At 34.8% G+C, this 18,819-nt stretch overlaps 2 protein-coding genes across 2 annotated transcripts; one reads left to right on the top strand and one right to left on the bottom strand.

The window, feature by feature from the left end:
- Positions 1-904: 904 nt before the first annotated feature.
- On the top strand, positions 905-7,043 carry LOC132039403 (uncharacterized). The gene is made up of 10 exons (XM_059429890.1): positions 905-1,022; positions 1,418-1,532; positions 3,092-3,219; positions 3,729-3,868; positions 4,014-4,082; positions 4,430-4,568; positions 4,677-4,739; positions 4,814-4,857; positions 5,896-6,130; positions 6,649-7,043. The coding sequence occupies exons 1-9, from the start codon at positions 905-907 to the stop codon at positions 5,980-5,982; spliced, it is 903 nt and encodes a 300-aa protein (XP_059285873.1). The 3' UTR covers positions 5,983-6,130; positions 6,649-7,043.
- Positions 7,044-10,800: 3,757 nt separating this feature from the next.
- LOC132038953 (probable DEAD-box ATP-dependent RNA helicase 48) lies at positions 10,801-18,047 on the bottom strand. Its single transcript, XM_059429460.1, has 10 exons — positions 16,677-18,047; positions 16,474-16,580; positions 16,159-16,214; positions 15,840-16,064; positions 13,272-13,478; positions 13,019-13,102; positions 12,766-12,861; positions 12,416-12,631; positions 11,748-11,930; positions 10,801-11,366 (listed from the first exon to the last, which is right to left on the bottom strand). Exons 1-10 carry the CDS (start codon positions 17,924-17,926, stop codon positions 11,136-11,138), a joined length of 2,655 nt encoding a protein of 884 aa, XP_059285443.1. The 5' UTR covers positions 17,927-18,047; the 3' UTR covers positions 10,801-11,135.
- Between the last annotated feature and the right edge of the window lie 772 nt (positions 18,048-18,819).

Raw genomic sequence — 18,819 nt, forward strand, 5'->3', positions numbered from 1 at the left:
TTTTCTTTTGGTCACTTTTCTCAATTTATAGGATCGGTGATGGAAATATTGAGGTAGAAAGAAATAATTCTCCTTTTTATAGTTTAAAAGAGAATTAGTAGAAAAACTTGAGGTTTGTAGGCATGAAAAGAGGAGCTAAGTTTTAGATAATTGGACTAGCAACAAGAAAATCAAGGAGAAAAAGATCACCAAAAATTGTGATAGAGTGATAAGTTTTTCTACTTCTTAATTAGTCAAAGGTCCCAAGTTTGGGAAATATTGAAGATGAAGTTGCCTTTGGTGATGAGGAGTACTTTCTCCATGCAACTTCGATAGCGGGTAGGAAATTAAAATTAAAAATAAATAAAAAATAAAGGAGGAAAAAAGAAGAAGAAGAGTGACGGCTTTTAATTTCCAAAGTTGGACCTAATTATTTAATTAGGGAAAGGAAAGATTAAGAGGGAGATTAAAGAATAGAAATAGAAATAATTAAGAACAATGAAAAGAAAATCTTGCAAAAAGAATTTGGAAAGGAAATCAAACATACAATTCATATGCACCTTTTTTAAGTAATTTCTAAATTCACCAATATTTTTTACCACCGCGTGAAGCGCGATCAAATTGACTAGTTCAAAATATTGAAAGGACATACAAATAAATCAGGTTTTTTGTTTGACTCTCAAAATTCGAACTGTATCACAAAAATTGGGACAGAGGGAATATATTAGTAAGAAATAAATATTATTTCCAAATTGAGCACTTTAATTATCCCGAAAAAAAAAAAAAAAAACCAAGCATTTAGTGCCATTTCAATTTCGTCTATTTAAATGAGGATTATTCCTAGTCCACCCATTTCAGTTCCAAAGTATCTCAACTTTTTTTATAAATGTCCCCCTTCTCCCCACATACACCAACAATAATCAAAATGCAGATTTTTCCTATTCAATCCATTGTTTCTCCTCTCACTAACACAACCCTAGTCTCTTTCCATAAACCCTTTAATTTAAGTCCTTTTTCCATTAAGAAAAACCCCAAATGGAAAGGTGACTTGATTTCTTGTCAAACAATATAGAATGTGTTTTTTTTTTTTTTAAATTTCTTCTTTATATATATTGATTGTCCTAAATTTCAGTTTTCAAATTGCAATTTTTGCTTCTTACTCCCCTCCTTTTCAATTTGTCTGTTTAGTCCTTTAAAAAAGAATGCCTCTTTACTTTTTTGACAACTCTTTAATTTCAACTTTCCATGTGTCATGTTTAAGACAACAAGAGATTATATGGCATTTTGATACATTCTACATGTCTTTAGTTAATCACAACATTGAAAAGTTTCTTTACTTTCTTAAACTGCGTGTAAACCAGACAAACAAATTGAAATTGAGGGAGTATTACATAAGATAGTAGTAGTAACTGTTAATTCCTCTGTTTCCTTTTTGCAGTTGCAGCTTTGGGTAGTGTTTTGAAGGCAAATCATGGTTTGCGAACCAAGAAGCGCAATGTGGTATGCTCAGCTGCTGAAAAGGGGGACTCGTGTAGTGATGTGAAACGAAAAAGGTTCCTGCATTTTCACTGTTCTAAAATTTATAAAGATGCTGAATTGTGACTTGGCTGTATAAAAAAATAATATGTTGTTGGTGTTGGATGTTGCATTGTTGCTGAAACAATTTTCTAGTATAATTAGTTTTTTTAGTTGTAGGAGTAGTCTAATAGTTTATTTAGTAATTAGTAGAATATTCAATTTTTTAATTTAGTAAGAGTCTAATACTTTAGCAGTAGGAGTATACTACTTTATTTATGTGCCTATATAAAGGCTCATGATTAATAGTAAAATTTATATGAGACAGTTTTCAGTCATATTTTCTACCTTGTTACTTGCGTCTCTCTCCAAGAAAATCATAACAGTAGAATGTTAAATGTTTCAAAAAAAAAAAAAGAAAAAAATCATAATAGTTGGCCGGCCCCATTCAGTAACACATTGATAATATGACAGGAATATCGCACTATTATTCGAGTCGCTATAATCAGCAGATGACTTCAGTAATTTAAATTGTTTTAATCAAGGATAAGTTATCGTACTAATATGCAGTGGTCTCCTAGTGTATTTGAAATAAAATGTAAAAGGGGGAAAGGATATTCAGTATCATCCTACATTTAATTTGATAACAATTGAAAGATTCTACATTTCGCCTTTGGCTTATAGTGTGCACTGTTTTATACTTATCTTGAATCTTTAGATCTTAATGAGTTTTGCATCAGTTATCTTAGCTTGACAATTCTAGATTGTGATATTCCTTTCCCCATATCTAGTGTAGAATTTGCTTTTCTTTGCTTTTTGTTCATATTTGGCTTGGCGATGCACATTTAAGAACGTTTACATTTGGATGATCTTAAGAGAACTTCATTTGAGAGGAAGCTCCAAGAATTCTTGTAAAACTGGTTATAACTTAACAAACTAATAACCTGCCCATAGAATTTTGACTTGGGGTTTTTTTTTTTTAGTAAAATCAATGGAAACATTGTATTTCCTTCACCAGTATACCCTAATCATGAATGTAATTTAAATAAAAAAGAATGAAGTGAAGGATAAAATTGTATATATATGCATTGAATACTATCTCATATGAATAATGACGACCCAAATCTGTATTTTTTCTATAAAAGAATAGAAGAATTGGTGTGAATCGATTCTACAAATTGGAGAAAGAATCGAATATTCATTGGTCAAATCAGTCACTCCATAGTGTGATTGATCCTTGGAAGAACTAATCAATCGGACGAGAATAAAGATTGAATCCCATCCTACATGTCAATACCGGCAATAGTGAAATTTATAGCAGAAAGAAAATGTTCTAGCAGGAAAAAAATGTTCTCTCAAAATTTTATCATTTGCTTTTTGTATACTGAACAAATCATTCACTCCATAGTCTGATTGATCCTTGGAAGAACTACAATCGGACGAGAATAAAGATAGAATCCCGTCCTACATGTCAATCCCGGCAATAGTGAAATTTATAGCAGGAAGAAAATGTTCTCTCAAAATTTTATCACTTGCTTTTTGTCTACTGATTTCTCAAGTTTTGTCTTGAAAAACTATACCTGCTTGTTGCTTGCAGAAAAGTAGTTGAACACGTGTGTCTGCTCAAAGGAAAGGAGGACTTATCTGAAGAACAGGAGAAAGATATGCTGGATTATCTTTATACAACCCAATATCAAATGCGTGGCATTCTTTCCATCTCATTAGGTCATAGTTTCTTCTTGTTGACTTCTGCCTGGATATGATAAGGGCTGTGAGTTTTTTGCTTTACTTGCGCTCTGTGGGATTTTAGTCGAGTTCTTTAATTTATTGCACTTATGTCTGGTAAGCACAGTATGAGATATATTAAGGATGTGGTCAAGTCCTAGGACGAAAAATGAGGAGTCCAAGTTTGTTTCTTCAGGAAAAGGTTAAAATGTCTCCAAAGTTGAGTTGCAAAATGAAGAAAGATATTTAGATGTAGCAAAATTAAATACGTCCACTTTATTCAAAATGAATACAGAAAACTGCATATTTTCTTGAAGATATTCTTTATGTAATTTGACTTAAATTTTTGGCGATTCTCATCCTTAACAATTCTAAAGCTTGTGTTACTTCTAAGAGAAGCTTGATTTCAGTCTTCCTTTGAAATTTGTTTTGCATGAAGCGGGGCAGATTTTGCCGTTTGAAGGGTCTATTCTTTAAATGTTTGTTTAATAATCTACTTACTGCTGTAGGACGCGTCTCTGGTGGGAATGATGATAAATATAGCCACGCTATCTACATGCGCTTTCAAAAGAAGGAGGATCTGTTGAAGTTCTATGAGAACCAATTCTATGTGGGAGTCCTTAAGGACCATGTAGTGCCTAACTGCCATGTATGATGCCCTAACATGTAAAGAACAAATCCTCTGTGCCTTTTGATTTGTATTTTTTAGTTGTGCTGCAGATTGAATCCCACCCCCTTCTTTAAATTCTATTATTCTGCATATTCTGAAACATTTTAGTATTACTTGTTGACAGGAGATTATCAATGCCGACTTTGAGTCTGAAGTAGAAGATGACATACTGTCAATATTTCGAAAAGGGGAGGTTGAAACATATCCATTTATTAACTTTGTAGTTAGAGTTGTTATTCCTTTTCACCATTCAATTGATTTATGTTCTGATATACTTAATGCGGGATAGGCTAATCACCAGGCTTCTTCTGGAATTGGTCAATTGTTGATCCCCCACCGTAAGGCTTACCCTCATTCCCATTATTTTTTTTCGCTCTTTAATATGTCTATTATGTGGTGGTTTTCAAATTTGACAACAGAGCTTTCTCAAACTATCCAACCTATCTTTCTCTTGCCCATCTTTCAGTAGTTTAGTATTGGTGAGTGCGGGTAGTTTTTTTTGGTATCAAAATGAGACATTTGACTGTCTTTGGGTGGCAGGAGTTCAACTATGGCGTGGAGCTTGTACTTCTCATAGCATTTGATAAGAGTTCTTTGGATGGTCCTGCCGAAAATGCTTTGCTCGCTCTGTCAAAACTGACAATGGAGTTCCCATCCTTGATCGTTCAGGCTACTACCGGTATTCCTGGAATATTTTACTGATGATCGTCCTCGTAATTTGTTCCCTGATGCTATTTTCTCTGCCAGTTCCCCAGCACCTCATAGAATTATTACTTCCCATTTTCAGGTTCGAATTTTAACATTTCCAGTGTAGAATATACTCATGGTGTAGTAATACGGTTTCGCTCTTGTAAGCTCTCATTTTTTTCCTTTAACTTGCAATTTGAAATATTTCCAACATCTAAATGTGCATTTATTAATCAGCGGAGGCCTTCCAGATGTTCATGAACAGTACAGAATACAATAATGTAAGTGCGCTCAATCTATGACAGTTCTTTCAATCTTGGAATCGCTATCATAATAAATTATTTGTCACAAAACATATTCCAATGGAAGCAATCTCGAACTTAGTTGTTCTTTAGCAGATAAGTTGAGATTATCTTTTAGATAGTTAACGTACAAGATTCTGCTGTTTATATTTATTTTAAAGCCCCTTTTAATGTTCATGTTATAAGAAAGATTATGTTTGAAACTAACACTTCCTATAACATGGCTTGATTTACTATCATTATCATAACATGCCGAAATCCTTGGTTTAATGACTTTGAAGTTTAAAGGAAGCTAGAAGTAGCTTTGGCCTAAATTTCATGACTTGATGATGATGAATCTAGTTGCCAAAATCTGAATGCTTTGTTTATTGAAAGCAGATGTGGAGATAATCTCGAACTTAGTTGTTCTTTAGCAGATAAGTTGAGATTATCTTTTAGATAGTTAACGTACAAGATTCTGCTGTTTATATTTATTTTAAAGCCCCTTTTAATGTTCATGTTATAAGAAAGATTAAGTTTGAAACTAACACTTCCTATAACATGGCTTGATTTACTATCATTATCATAACATGCTGAAATCCTTGGTTTAATGACTTTGAAGTTTAAAGGAAGCTAGAAGTAGCTTTGGCCTAAATTTCATGACTTGATGATGATGAATCTAGTTGCCAAAATCTGAATGCTTTGTTTATTGAAAGCAGATGTGGAGATAATCTCGAACTTAGTTGTTCTTTAGCAGATAAGTTGAGATTATCTTTTAGATATTTAACATACAAGATTCTGCTGTTTATATTTATTTCAAAGCCCCTCTTAATGTTTATGTAATAAGAAAGATTAATTTTGAAACTAACACTTCCCATAACATGGCTTGATTTACTATCATTATCATAACATGCTGAAATCATTGGTTTAATGACTTTGAAGTTTAAAGGAAGCTAGAAGTAGCTTTGGCCTAATTTCATGACTTGATGATGATGAATCTAGTTGCCAAAATCTGAATGCTTTGTTCATTGAAAGCAGATGTGGAGATCAAAATTACAGCCAATTGTCCAAAAACATCTTTCTGTTCCTTTCTCAATTGATCCAGTGGGCACAGAGCTTATGTAGCAAAAATTTCATCCCGTTGGTTCACTTGTGCTCCTTTGGCCTCAGTTACATATAAAGCATTTAAAAATCTTATTTTTTATATCGACCGACCATGGTGGCTTTGAGATGCCTTCACCACTTTGAAATGCTTCTTCCAGGCAAACAGCAGGTTAGCATCTAAATCACTACATTATTTAGATTGTTTTGTGATCTGCTTTGCTTGATCAGCTACATTATTTAATGATTATGTAGTACAGTATCTTTTATGGCTTTTGCTTCATTTTTCTGTTTTAACTGAACTGGAATTAATCTCATCCAGTTACACTGGAATCCAACACTTTCAGTTTTGTGACATACATGCTATGCATATAAATTCAATGGCGTGTGTAATCTTGTGGCCGTTAGGCTCCAGTTACTTACTTGAAGATCTTGTGGGAAGTTTCATGAGTTGACATATTCAGACATTCTACTAAATATTTTTTCCAGAATGTTGGAAATATGGCTCGCTGTAAACCCCTCCAACAGCACACCTGCAAAACTATGTAGCTGGCTTTTGATTTCAAGGATCAAAGAAGTCGTTTTTTGAGATCCAATAAATAATTTTCCATTTTTTATGTGTTTCTCATGGCAGACATAGTTTTCATAGAGTAGGGAGAAAATTAATCTTTCAACTTGGTATTGCAACAGGTAGGAAAGTACCAGTTGCCTCATATCAAGATTGTCATACATCTGGGAATTCACCTTGAAATGCTTCAAAATGAAATGTTGGACTGCTTGGAGAACTTACTAATAGAATCTTCCTATGTAGATGTACTATAGTACACGTTTTTCACATTTGTATCATAATGTATCCGATGGATCGAAAAGCTAGCTGGTTTCTCCACCAGTAAGGCTATAATTGCTTAGGATAGAAAATATGGGAGAAAAATTTACATTATTGGCTGCTTTTGAATCTAGCTAGTTGACTTCTTTGCATCAGCCGCAGTTTTTGTTTTGAATGGACATAATTTAATCAAAAGTCGGTCAGTGATCCCAATGTGATTGGTTACTAGCAATATTAGAAATTTGTCTTTTGGCATGTACCTCCCTGTTCACTATCTGTGGCCTTTTATTATTATCTTAATAAGTTACAAAACATATATATCTTTAAAGGTCACATGATGCAGCATTTGATTACTTTTTAACTGGATCAAGTTTCCTGCCAAAAAGAGCTGCTCCTAGAGTCTATGACTGAACAGGAATTACAAGAAGAAGAAAAAATTGTACATTTTAGTTAATGAATGCATAAAACTTCAAAAACAGAAAGGCAAAAGCAAAAAGGAGAAGAAACTTTATCAGTTCAATGAAATATAGTAACAAAAGACTTTCCATTACTAGTTACTATTTCCTAGTATACACTTGTGATTGCCACTATACAATCAAAAAGAAGAAAAAACCATAAAGAATAAACACAATATAACACAACTAACTGCAAAACCTGTGATTTTGGAGAGACAGTAAGATGAGTGAAGTAAACAATCAATTCAACTCAATTGTGTAAAGGGTTTGGTCCTCCCGGAACAGCATGATGCGAAACTCTGTAGCTTTGTTCAACAGCTTCATTTCTTGATGCTTTAGGATCTGTTGAAAAACTGGAATCTAAGTCTCCTTTGAATCTTTGTTTTGTGCTTGTAATGGTGATTTCTTGGGTGTTGTGGCAACTTGAGAATTGGCTCACAATGACAATCAATATGATTAGTAGTAAAAATGGAACAGAAGGGTACTGAGCTTTCATGACTATGGTGATAGGAAGTAGAAGAAGAATTAGAAAAATGAGCTTATTAAGTTGTACAGACTGATGGGTTGTCTCATTAAATATGCGTTGAAAAACATATGGTGCAGACAAGAGCTGAAATAAAATAAATACTAGCTAGTCTTGGCCTTTGTGAAAATGACAAGTGTGCCCTCAAAAAATTTCATTATTAATGGTCAACAGTTTAAGAACACTCAATTTTGAATGTAAATGCACCTAGTAAACGGAAGTCTCGGGTTCGAGTCCATCTTGGGTACGAAGTCGCTTTTGTTAGGGAGCATGTTTTCTCTCAATGTGGGACTTCCCGGCGCGAATTCGCATTTAGTCGGGTCCCAATACGGATACTCGACATTGGGTAGAAATTTTTTAAAACAAATGCACCTGGTCAACCAGTTAATCTGCTGTGTAAATGCCGAAAAAAGGTTTCAATTTAATCTTGCGAAAGTCAATAGTACGAGTTGAAATTTCCAATTATAAACAAGTGTAGCGAAAGAAGGTTGAAATGCCAACAAGCCTTTATTATTTAAATTCACCCGATCCCTGGCCTTGGAAGCCATCCATTCAAGCCTTCCTAGTTTCTTTTTATTTTATTTTTATTTTTTATCAGACTTTCTAAATTCATATGACATGATATGGTTTTCAAGCTTCCAAGCCCGGGTTAGTATGTAAGTAAGTTTCCATGAAATTGCTTTAAAGGTAATCAGGAAAATCAAAGATGAAAAAAGCAGAAATGGTCAATTTGTAAATGAAGTGACAGTGAATAACATGAGAAATTTGTCGAAACATTTGTGTACTTTTTGAAGAAAAACATGCGAAGTTTAATTACTCCCTCCATTTACTTTTACTTGTTCAGTATTTTAAAAATAGATTTTTATTTTATGTCATTTTTAACATATCAAGAAAAGATAATTTCTTTTTTTCTATTTACCTATAGTATTAATTGCTTACTTCAAATTATTTTTCAAATTTAATAAAAATATGCATCAATTAATATGAATATATTGATAAATTATGCACTTTATTTATTATTTTTTAATGAATGTATAAAATCAAAAATGAACAAAGTAAAAGTGAACGGGGTGGTTATATGAATTTTATCTAAAGAAGCGGGATATGTAATGGGTTTTCAGATAATTATTTTTTGCGGGATATTGCGTGTTTGAGAAGACAGGGCATCCATATTAAAACAACATTTCGTTTTCAATTTTTGTTACTTAGCTAACATGACGTCAGTTTTGAGCCCAAGGGCCCTTCTTCATCATCCAATTGTCAAAGCTCATTCGTTTGCAGGACCCACATAAATAAACTGTTCATTTGCACGATTGTCTTTAATTTTTGGCCCTCAAATTGGTCGCCTTTGCTTAATATCTTGAGGTTTTGGGTTCAAATCCCGACTCAATAAAAAAAATTACAAGACAGAGTTTCATAGTAAAATTAGGCCTATTCGGGCAAAAGTTAGGCATTAAGGCAGAGTTTTACAAAATTTCAACTGAATAAAAAACAAATTGTCTTAATGCAAATTTCTACCTTAAGAGAGAGTTTTGCTTTCAAGTATAAGGTTAAGGTAGAGTTTTGCCATACCTGATGGCAAACTCTACCTGACCAGGCATAGTTTCAAACTTTACCTTAAGGCAGAGTTTCAAACTGTGTCTTAATGCAGAGTTTGCCTCAAACTCTGCCTTAAGGTAGCAAAACTCTACCTTGCGAATCCAAACTCTACCTTACTAAATTTTTTTATTTTTATTTTTAACTAAGCGGAAATTCGAACCCTAAATCAAAGGGTTTTTAGCAAAGGGCAAAAATTAAAGACCAGTGCCTTTGATGGCCATTCCGCAAAAAATTGAAATAAACTTAGAACAGTATGATGAATGAAGAAAATAATACTCCCTCCGTCACATAATAAGTGTCACCTTAGCCAAAAAGAAAATTGTTCCATTAGGACCCGTTTGGCCATGAGAAGTTTTCATTCTCCCGGAATTTTTTTTTTTTTTACTTTATTTGAAGATCAATGTTTGGCCATGAAAATTCCAAATACAACTTCAAGTTGTGGATTTTGAAAAACGCCAAAAATCTTGTTTTCACTTTCATTACATTCAAACAACCAAATATTCTTTGCAAAAACTATAACCAAACACAACTCCAACTTCAAGATTCCAAATAAAGTGAATAATTTTTTGTTTTCACGGCCAAACGCCTACTAAGTGTCATCTTAGGAAACCAAGACATAAATTAGCTAGTTTTTCCAACTCTACCTTTAGACAAAACTGACAAGTTAAAATAACATATAGATGATGATTGAAAAAGCCACATAATAACTTGGTATTGTTGGATTCCCAATGTCAAAAGATTTACTACTTGTGCATGCTCTAATCAAGAGGAAAAAGTAATTTATTTTTATTATATGGGGTAATTTAGTAAACTTTCACATTGCATTATTGGTTTCTTAATATGTGTGTTTTTGGCTAAAATGACACTTCCTATGAGATGGAGGGAGTATATCGTGTAGAGGATTTGTCATCTTGGGAGCAGAGACGAATTCAGAATTTGAAGTTTATGGGTTCCCATAACGATCTCAAATTAACGTACAATAATAATTGACTTCACAATCAAATATTTTGTGAATTTTTAGCAATATATATACAAGGTCTAGTCAAAGGCTACTGAATTTTCGTGAACCAGTAAGTTGTGCTCTAGATACACCACTGGTCGGAAACAATAAAAAGGGCGAAAACGTGATGAATTACCATACAAGAGGGTTGTTAAAATGAGCTCATTCACTTGATGAGTTGTCTTATTATATGCGTTGAAAAGCTATGGTGTAGTCGTGCCGTGCAGATAAAAGACGAATAGAGGCCTGCCTGAAAATGACAAAATACTCAGACCATTGGTAATACTCAAAACAGTTTTAAGTGCATGTTAATTACACTTGTCAAAATGGTGCGGATCTCTAAGGTAGGATCAGAGGGGTAACTTAATAGGAAAAAGAAGAGTAAGAGAAATTTTACCACAATTTTGGGTCATGTATTCATTAAACTGAAACGAATCTATCAAAAAGATTTAACACATTCACAAGATGCGGAAATTTGTCATGAATAGACACAAACGTAATAACAGTTCATTCAGCACTCCAATATTTACATTCATTTCATGATTTAAAACAATCACAAGATGTCCAAATAGACAGTCAAAAGACCAAATACAAGTCCTGCTAATGTTGTTTCCTGATCTATGTTAAAGAATCCTTAAAAGTTGTACCAATTGGCTCTAGCCAAACCACTGCATGTTCAGTTCACCAAGTGTAAGTTGCACAAAACTGTGGATGCTGCTACTTTCGTCTGGCATAAAAAACTTTTAATTTAATTTAAAACCAAAGAACCCCGTGCTACTTTCGTATCCGGATGCCGGGAATATCTTTCAATCCCATCTTTAGAGCTGTTCTACGGAATAGCGAAGGAGGCTTTTGCAAACCAATAGACTCGCTAAACTGGTTAGCTAACTCGACAAGCGTTGTCTTGTCTCTGCCTATTTCCCTTAATGAGTTGTAATAACCAAGCCAAGCGTGATAAGCTGCTTCTTTGACACTTGTATCCATCTTTCCCATTGCTTCTTCCATCTGCAATTATCACATCATCATAAACTAACTGCTAACAACTGATTTCCAGCCGTAAGTGAAACAATTATTTCCAGTGGGCGGGTCAATAACACTCTTGTTCAGTTATTTGTGATGACAGGTGGAATTTTAAGAACATTGGAAAGTAATTCATCTATGACACAAACTTGAGGTTGCCAGGCACAAGAAATAAAGTTTTTTCGCTTGAAATAAAATCAAGAACAGGACCTCTCAAGAGTCCCGCTTATTCGGAAAAAAAAAAAAATACTTCTCAGAAGTCCAGCATACTAATCCGAGATCTTATTATGATCCTCTCTAACTAGTGACATTCCTTTAATTTTCTCAGTGCATAGAAAAAATAAATGTGTTTATGAAGCATCTAACCTTGACTTTAACACGAGGATCAAGATGTTGAACCGGCCAGCTTTCCATGGGGAGGTCTTTTATGTCATCCAAGAAATATTGTTCCCAAGGTGCAAGCAACACGATACCTTCTCCTTCTTTGCCTTCTCGCCCAGTTCTTCCAAGCCGGTGTATATACTGCTCTCGATCAACAGGAATACCAACCTGATAAACAGAGATATTCCAATGTGAGGGATAGAGGAAGGATAACAGCCCTGCCAGAAAGAAAGGAAACTGAGTTCCCACATGATGCACACTTCTTGATTATCAGACCACCATATTGATCATCACTTTACAAATAGGCAGGAAACACTTTTTTTATAACAGTGGTGTCCAAACCAGCTACGCGCACCTCGACTAATTCCACGGAGGCAGGAAACACTTTAAATGAGAAATGACGTAAATTATCTGAAGGACGTTTTTTTTCTTATTTTTTCCTTTTAAGAGAAGGTCATGTTAGGCAGACATTGAACCCAAAATTATTTAGCCATGTGAGCCACGTTAGCTGCATTCTTCATGTTCATTGTTCCCAATATAAGCTTTAGCTTGTTTATAAGCAAAAAGATTATTCAAAAGAATAATCAAGGATAACGTTTAAATTTTCAAGAAATTATCAATGTGCATTATAAGCTCTCTGAATTGCCATTTACCTGAATTACCAGCGTAACATCAGGATAATTCATCCCTCGAGCTGACACATCAGAGCTAATAAGAATTACACGTTTTGTTTCCTTGAATTCATCGGAGATTCGAGCACGATAAAGTTGAGGTTTTCTGGAATGGATCTCTCTCACATTCATTTTCATCTCGCGGAAAAGGGAAAACATGAGGGATGTCATCATAGCTGTTGTACAAAAAACAATGACCTGTATGACAGTCAAAGTTCAAAGAACATCAAAATAGATATGAGAAAATAAACATCACAACCAAGAAAGCAGATGGTATTACGAAAAGCTTCAAAAGTGCAAGCAAACAAATTCCAACATTAAGAACTAATTACCTTGTAATCAGGCACTTCTGAGATATGGCTTGACAAAAGATGGTGCACAAGTTGAAAATGTTGTTCATGTGGTGCAACTAGATAAAATTGCTTAACCTGCTTATAAGCCCATGCATTTAGGATAGAACTCCAAAATATAACCACATTGCAAATTAAGAAATTACGCTGAATCCAGAACCTAACAGTCTAAATTTTCTGTAAAGAAGCAGGAACCTATTCCGTATCTTTAGCAGAAACCGAAATTAACACACACCTTTGGATTCGTTTCCAGACCAAGCCCCACTGTGTCGACAAAGCCATATTCTCTTTTCAGAACAAGTTGAGATATGCGACGGACCTGCATTTTCATAAAATTTCTTTCAACCAGCAGGAAGTTTACAAGTTCACTAGAAAGACCTAAGTTCTTGGATTACGCAGCACCAGTCAATTTCTTTTATTATGGTTGTGTTGCACCAGATTGCACACACTTACAAATACTAACAAGACGAAACGAGGAAAATACTAACCTCCTTTGGGACAGTAGCTGAAAAGAGTAAAGACTGCCTTCGCCGAGGCAAGCAATCAGCAAGTTTCTCTATGTCTTTCCGGAACCCGAGGTCCAGTAAGTGATCAGCTTCATCAAGTATAAGCATCTTCAATCCCATTAATCGTGTAGAGAAGCCAGACTTGTTCTCAATGTGATCTAATAATCTACCAGGTGTCGCAACTATAATCTACAGAAATTGCAATAAGCCACAATGAACTTAGATGCCAGCTAAATACAGAGAAAAAGACAGCAACATGCACAACATCCTTAAGAAGTCAGCTAAATAATAATAGAAGAAACATTCACAAAGCTTTAGAAGTTTTGACCCTGAAATATTAATATTGCTGCATGAAAAATAGTATCTGGTTTGGTAGTAAATACTCGGTTAGGTTGAAACATGTCCCGAGTTCAATTCTCAGAATGCCCCATTTGATTATCTAGCCCTAAAATCGCATGGAGGACACTTGTGTTAAAAGACCTATAATCTCTAGGAATTAATGCGAACCTGGCAAAGAATAGAAGATAAGAGAAACAAAAGCTCCAAAAATGTGATACCAACTAGTTAGATTAAGGCATCGTAATGTTCATACATTTACATTAAGTCTGCTGTTTGCCAAAAAATAAAAGGCTTTTCACTTTGTTTAGATATTTGTAAATCAGCAAAAAAAAAAAAAAAAAAAAATTAGAGAACTTCTAGCATTAGACAACCTCTATGTTATCCTTAAAAACAACTTATTTAGTATTGAAAATTTGCAATGAAACAAGAAGTAAGCCCAATGTATGGGAACAAATATCGAGGATCCTTATAGCCAACCTCAACTAGTTTATGATTGAGACGTAGTTGCTATTCCTGCAAGGAAACTAACATTAACAAGATGTTGCTCGGACCCTTCAAATTCCAAGCCGCACCCGTGTTGGTTCAACAGATTTGGGTGTGGGATCCACATGATCAACTTACCTTGCGTGATTTGACTACATCTATGACCAAGAAGAATAATTGATGGGGTATTTGGTTTGATTTTTAAGTTTTTGTCAAATCTATACAGTTATATAATGCATGAGAACACTTTGTTATTACACGAGATATCTTATGAATAAACTATTAAGTGTTTATATAGAATTAAATTTTATTAGTTTTAGTTCAATAACTTCAATTAATATATATGTGGTGACATACATCTATTGGCCGTTATCCACACTCGGATTCATACCCCCGAATCCTAAAATTTATGTGACAAAAAATCTGATCTCTAGCCGCACCCATATCGGGTACCCGCACATGAGTCGTTGCAACATATTTAACACCCTACTGTTGCTCAAACAGGTTATATTAGTTCTCAACATAGTTTCCTCTTCTTTTCTTTGGGGAATGAAGTAATGAGTTCTAAAACATGGTTACCAACCCCAGCCACAAGATGAAGCGAGTGAGCTATCTTGCTTATCAGTCTAACCATAGGTTTAATGAATAAACTAAAAGTAGATTTTAAGCAGTTTTTTTTTTTAAAGACCATATGTTTAATGAATAAACTAACAGTAGATTTTTAAGTAGTTAGAAAAGCTTTTTTTAAAAACTGGAAGTAGTTATAAAGACTATACATGCAAAACATGGAAATCATAGATGGCATACAACATTCTAAAACAAAAAGTACATAAGAATCCCTTTTTAAGTACAAACTAGGACCTACACTTGCTTTAGGAAACGCTACAGTTTTAAAGCTCGTAAAACTCTATAAACCAATTTACATTGCTTTGCTAACAAAAAAATAAATAACAAATAAGGCAACTAAGCAGTTATATCTGGAAGTATATACAGCATAAGCTTTTGCTTCAAAACACCTCTTATTGTCCTTCCGTGGAGACCACATTATGCACAAAAGAAAGCAGTGTCCCAAATTTATTTAACAGACTATGAAAACGTACAGTCCCTCCCCATAGCAAAATATTCCTCAATTGCTGTCGGCATCACCACCAGTGATATGATCATGACCACTAATGTAATTATGGCGAGATATGTTAATTATTTACATTGAGGAAAGAAGAAAAAATTACTTATACGAATCCACCTTGGCTCTGTTTGAGTTCAAACAAGAAAAACGCTAGCCTGATTTTACGATGGGTTTGGGGTTGCATGGGTAGAAACCAGGCAGGGGTTTGCATGTTTTCCTAGGTCAACTGCTTGACAATCCAGCTAGGCACAGCCAGCTCAAGCCCCATTCTATTTTATTTTCTAGTCAAAACTCAAACGGCAGGTCCAGGCCAAGTTTGACTGCTACTAAGATGACACCTATAGCTAGACTGCCTAAACCTCATGAGCAACTTCTACTAATGAGTCAGAGATAACACACATGCCATACTACAAGTCATCAAAATATTTGGCAGAACTTGCACATATCTTTTGTTGTACCCCCGTTTAACAGAATCACGTGTAAGTTTCTCAATATGTAATCTTGAAAGTGCCTGGGAGTTGCCTCTGAGCAAATTATCCACATCAAATTCATCTTTTACCATAAACTGAAGAATGTCCCAATACAGATAAATGCATATATACCTGACATGGGCTAGACTCTAGGCGTCTCTGATCCTCTTTGAACCGTGTCCCTCCAATTAGTGTCTGTACACCAATGCCTTCATGGTACTTTAACAAAACATTAGCTTCAGCGGCTATCTGACTAGCAAGTTCTCGGGTGGGACAGAGAATAAGTACATCTATTGGGGGGACCCTTTGGTTGCTCTTCTTACTTGAGGCCTTCAGAACTGTTTCAATGGCTGGAAGCTGTTGGCCTTTAATAGCATGCAATAAAAGAACAAGGAAGTGAAACATGCAAATAATCTGCAGGGAATAACAAAATAGGGAAGAACTAATTTACCAAAAAAGCAGCACTTTTGCCTGTGCCTGTCCTTGCTTTAACTAAAGCATCCTTTCCTGTAATTGGCAAAAGCAGAAGTGAGAACTAACCCATCCAAAAGAGATATTACAGGTCTAATCTTGGATTTGCTCATCAGTTAAACTTCTTGTGGATTTATTTTTTCAGGACAAATAATAATGAATTTATGGTTACACCAAGATTAAGGAATGAAACATGATACTCATCATCAAGACTATGTTTGTATGACGAAAAAACTAAATATTTACAGCAAATCATTCTCTCAAATATTTTAGTAGTAAACTAGTAAAAATATACCCTCAAGACAAGCAGTAAGTGTTGCCTCTTGCACTTTAGTCATTTGCACATAACCCGCTTCAGTAAGGGCCTTGACTGTCAAAGCAGATACATCATATTCATCAAACCTAATCGATCATACGCCACATTGTCACTGAAACATCATAATACATATGAACAATTTGCAATATCTAGTGGCAAACTTAAAAAAATCATTTCTTTACCTTTTAGAGCTAAGTATCGTTTCCTTCTCGTCTTCGCCTTCTTCTTCGGTTTCATTTTTCTGCATACTCCGCCCTTTAACCTCCTTCCTTATCGCCTCCACGTGTAGCGATAAATCATCTTCATCTTCCACAAACTTCAATGGAACTCTCTTCTTTGTCTTCATATCATATTTCCCTAAAGCAGCACTACTCATCATTTTTACACTCCCTCTACTTCGTCCTTCCTCCTCTTCCACCTCACTATCCTCATCATCCTCGTCATCAGTCGACTCCTCAGGATTATGTCGAAACCTTGGCCATCTCGTTTTACGCTCATCGCCCTTCACCGCCAATCCCTCTGAATTCGATTTACCCTCGCTAGTTGAACTCTCATTTCTAGTAAAATCCAATTTTCTCCCGTTTCTCCTTTCCGTAGAATAGCATCTAAAATTCAAAAAACCATTCCAATTATTCACATTTCTATTCTCATTATTACCCATCCTCCATCCAAACATTAAAAAATCGCTCCGTCTCAACCAACTATCCGAATATGTAGACATTCTACTTCTCCAACTTTCCACAATATCATTCCTAACATTAGTACAAAAATGTCTACCTTTCTGGAAATTGAAATTTCGCGAAACATCACTAGACCTAATATCTCTAAAATTCGAATATATTGGAATTCTAGTTCTCCAATTTTGCGCAATGTCATTACTAACATTAGTACAAAAATGTCTACGTTTCTGAAAACTATAACTTGGCGACACATGACTAGACCTAATATCTCTAAAATTCTCATTTTCGGCGAAAACATTACTAACACTAGTACAGAAATGTCTAGCTTTTCGTAAACTATAATTGCCCGAAACATCACTAGACCTAACATCTCTAAAATTCGAATTTTCCTTCACCAATTTACGCAAATCAATAGGCTCTGGACGTTGTTGATGACTTGGCTGTGGAGTAGTATTAATGGGACCGTCGTGTTCATTCCACAAATCAATAGCACCTTCTTTCATGAACCTATCAGCTAGTGCTTTAATGTGGTCTTGTGGTGAAACAGGGCTATAATTGGGCTTGGGTTGTTGTTCGTGGGCCGCCCTGTTGTCGGATAGTTTAGAACGGATTTGAGATCTTATTCGGGCCTGATAAAGCTGTTTTTCTTGATCGAGTAGACGGTTTTCTTTCTCACGGGCTTTTTTCTCGTGGAGGCGTTTCCATTGCCATTTGTTTAGACCACCTGGGAATGTACGAGGTCCGCCACCCATTTGAACAATGAAATGCGAAATTGGAGTTAACTGTTCTGTGATGAAGAAAGAAAGCTGATAGAGAATTGAAGAGGGGTTTAGTTAGGGTTTAAGACTTAAAGAGGATTCATACTTTGACCCCTTACTTTTACTGTAATTACATTGAGACCCTGTTTATTTCTATTATTCACCCATGTACAAAGTTTTTAAAATTCGTAACTAAAATAATTAGTAGGCGTTTGGTCATAGAAACCAAAAAAAAATCACTTTTTTGGGAATTTTAGAATTGTGTTTGGCCATAATTTTTACAAATCGTTTGTTTTGTTGGAATGTACTTATTTTAGTTGTGAAAAACTTGAAAAATAAGTTTTTCTTGTTTTTCAAATTCCAAATAGAACTTCAAGTTGTATTTGGATTGTATTTGGAATTTTCATGGCCGAACACTAATTTTTGAAAAAAGTGAAAAAATTATTCCGGAAAAAAGTTAATAATTCGTTGAGCTCTACAGAAGTGGTATACAACTTTATTTCCTGTGAAGTAGAAAAATTAAATTAAGAAATATGACAACTTTGAACTGCTAAGCATTAACAATTCTCTAATTTTGTGTAGGAACTGGTTGTATCGAATGCTGACTTGTATTGAAGATTTTAGGTACATTCAAGGACAAACTTCTTTCTAAGTGGTGATAATGTGATAATCCGATGATTTTCTGGTTTAGGAGTCCGAATCATATTTCGAGACTTCAATTCCAGTAGCTCGGGAAAACTATTTGGGACTTGTCTACAAAATTTGGTAGATGGTTCGGATGGATTTGGAACGCATTCCGCATAAATGGCATTTTTTGAAAAACAAAGAAATTGACCCCTCATTTTGTGCATATGTGGTCCAAATGATAATTTGACCGCACAGTTAGG

Source organism: Lycium ferocissimum, chromosome 12, assembly GCF_029784015.1.
Source record: "Lycium ferocissimum isolate CSIRO_LF1 chromosome 12, AGI_CSIRO_Lferr_CH_V1, whole genome shotgun sequence".
NCBI lineage: Eukaryota > Viridiplantae > Streptophyta > Magnoliopsida > Solanales > Solanaceae > Lycium > Lycium ferocissimum.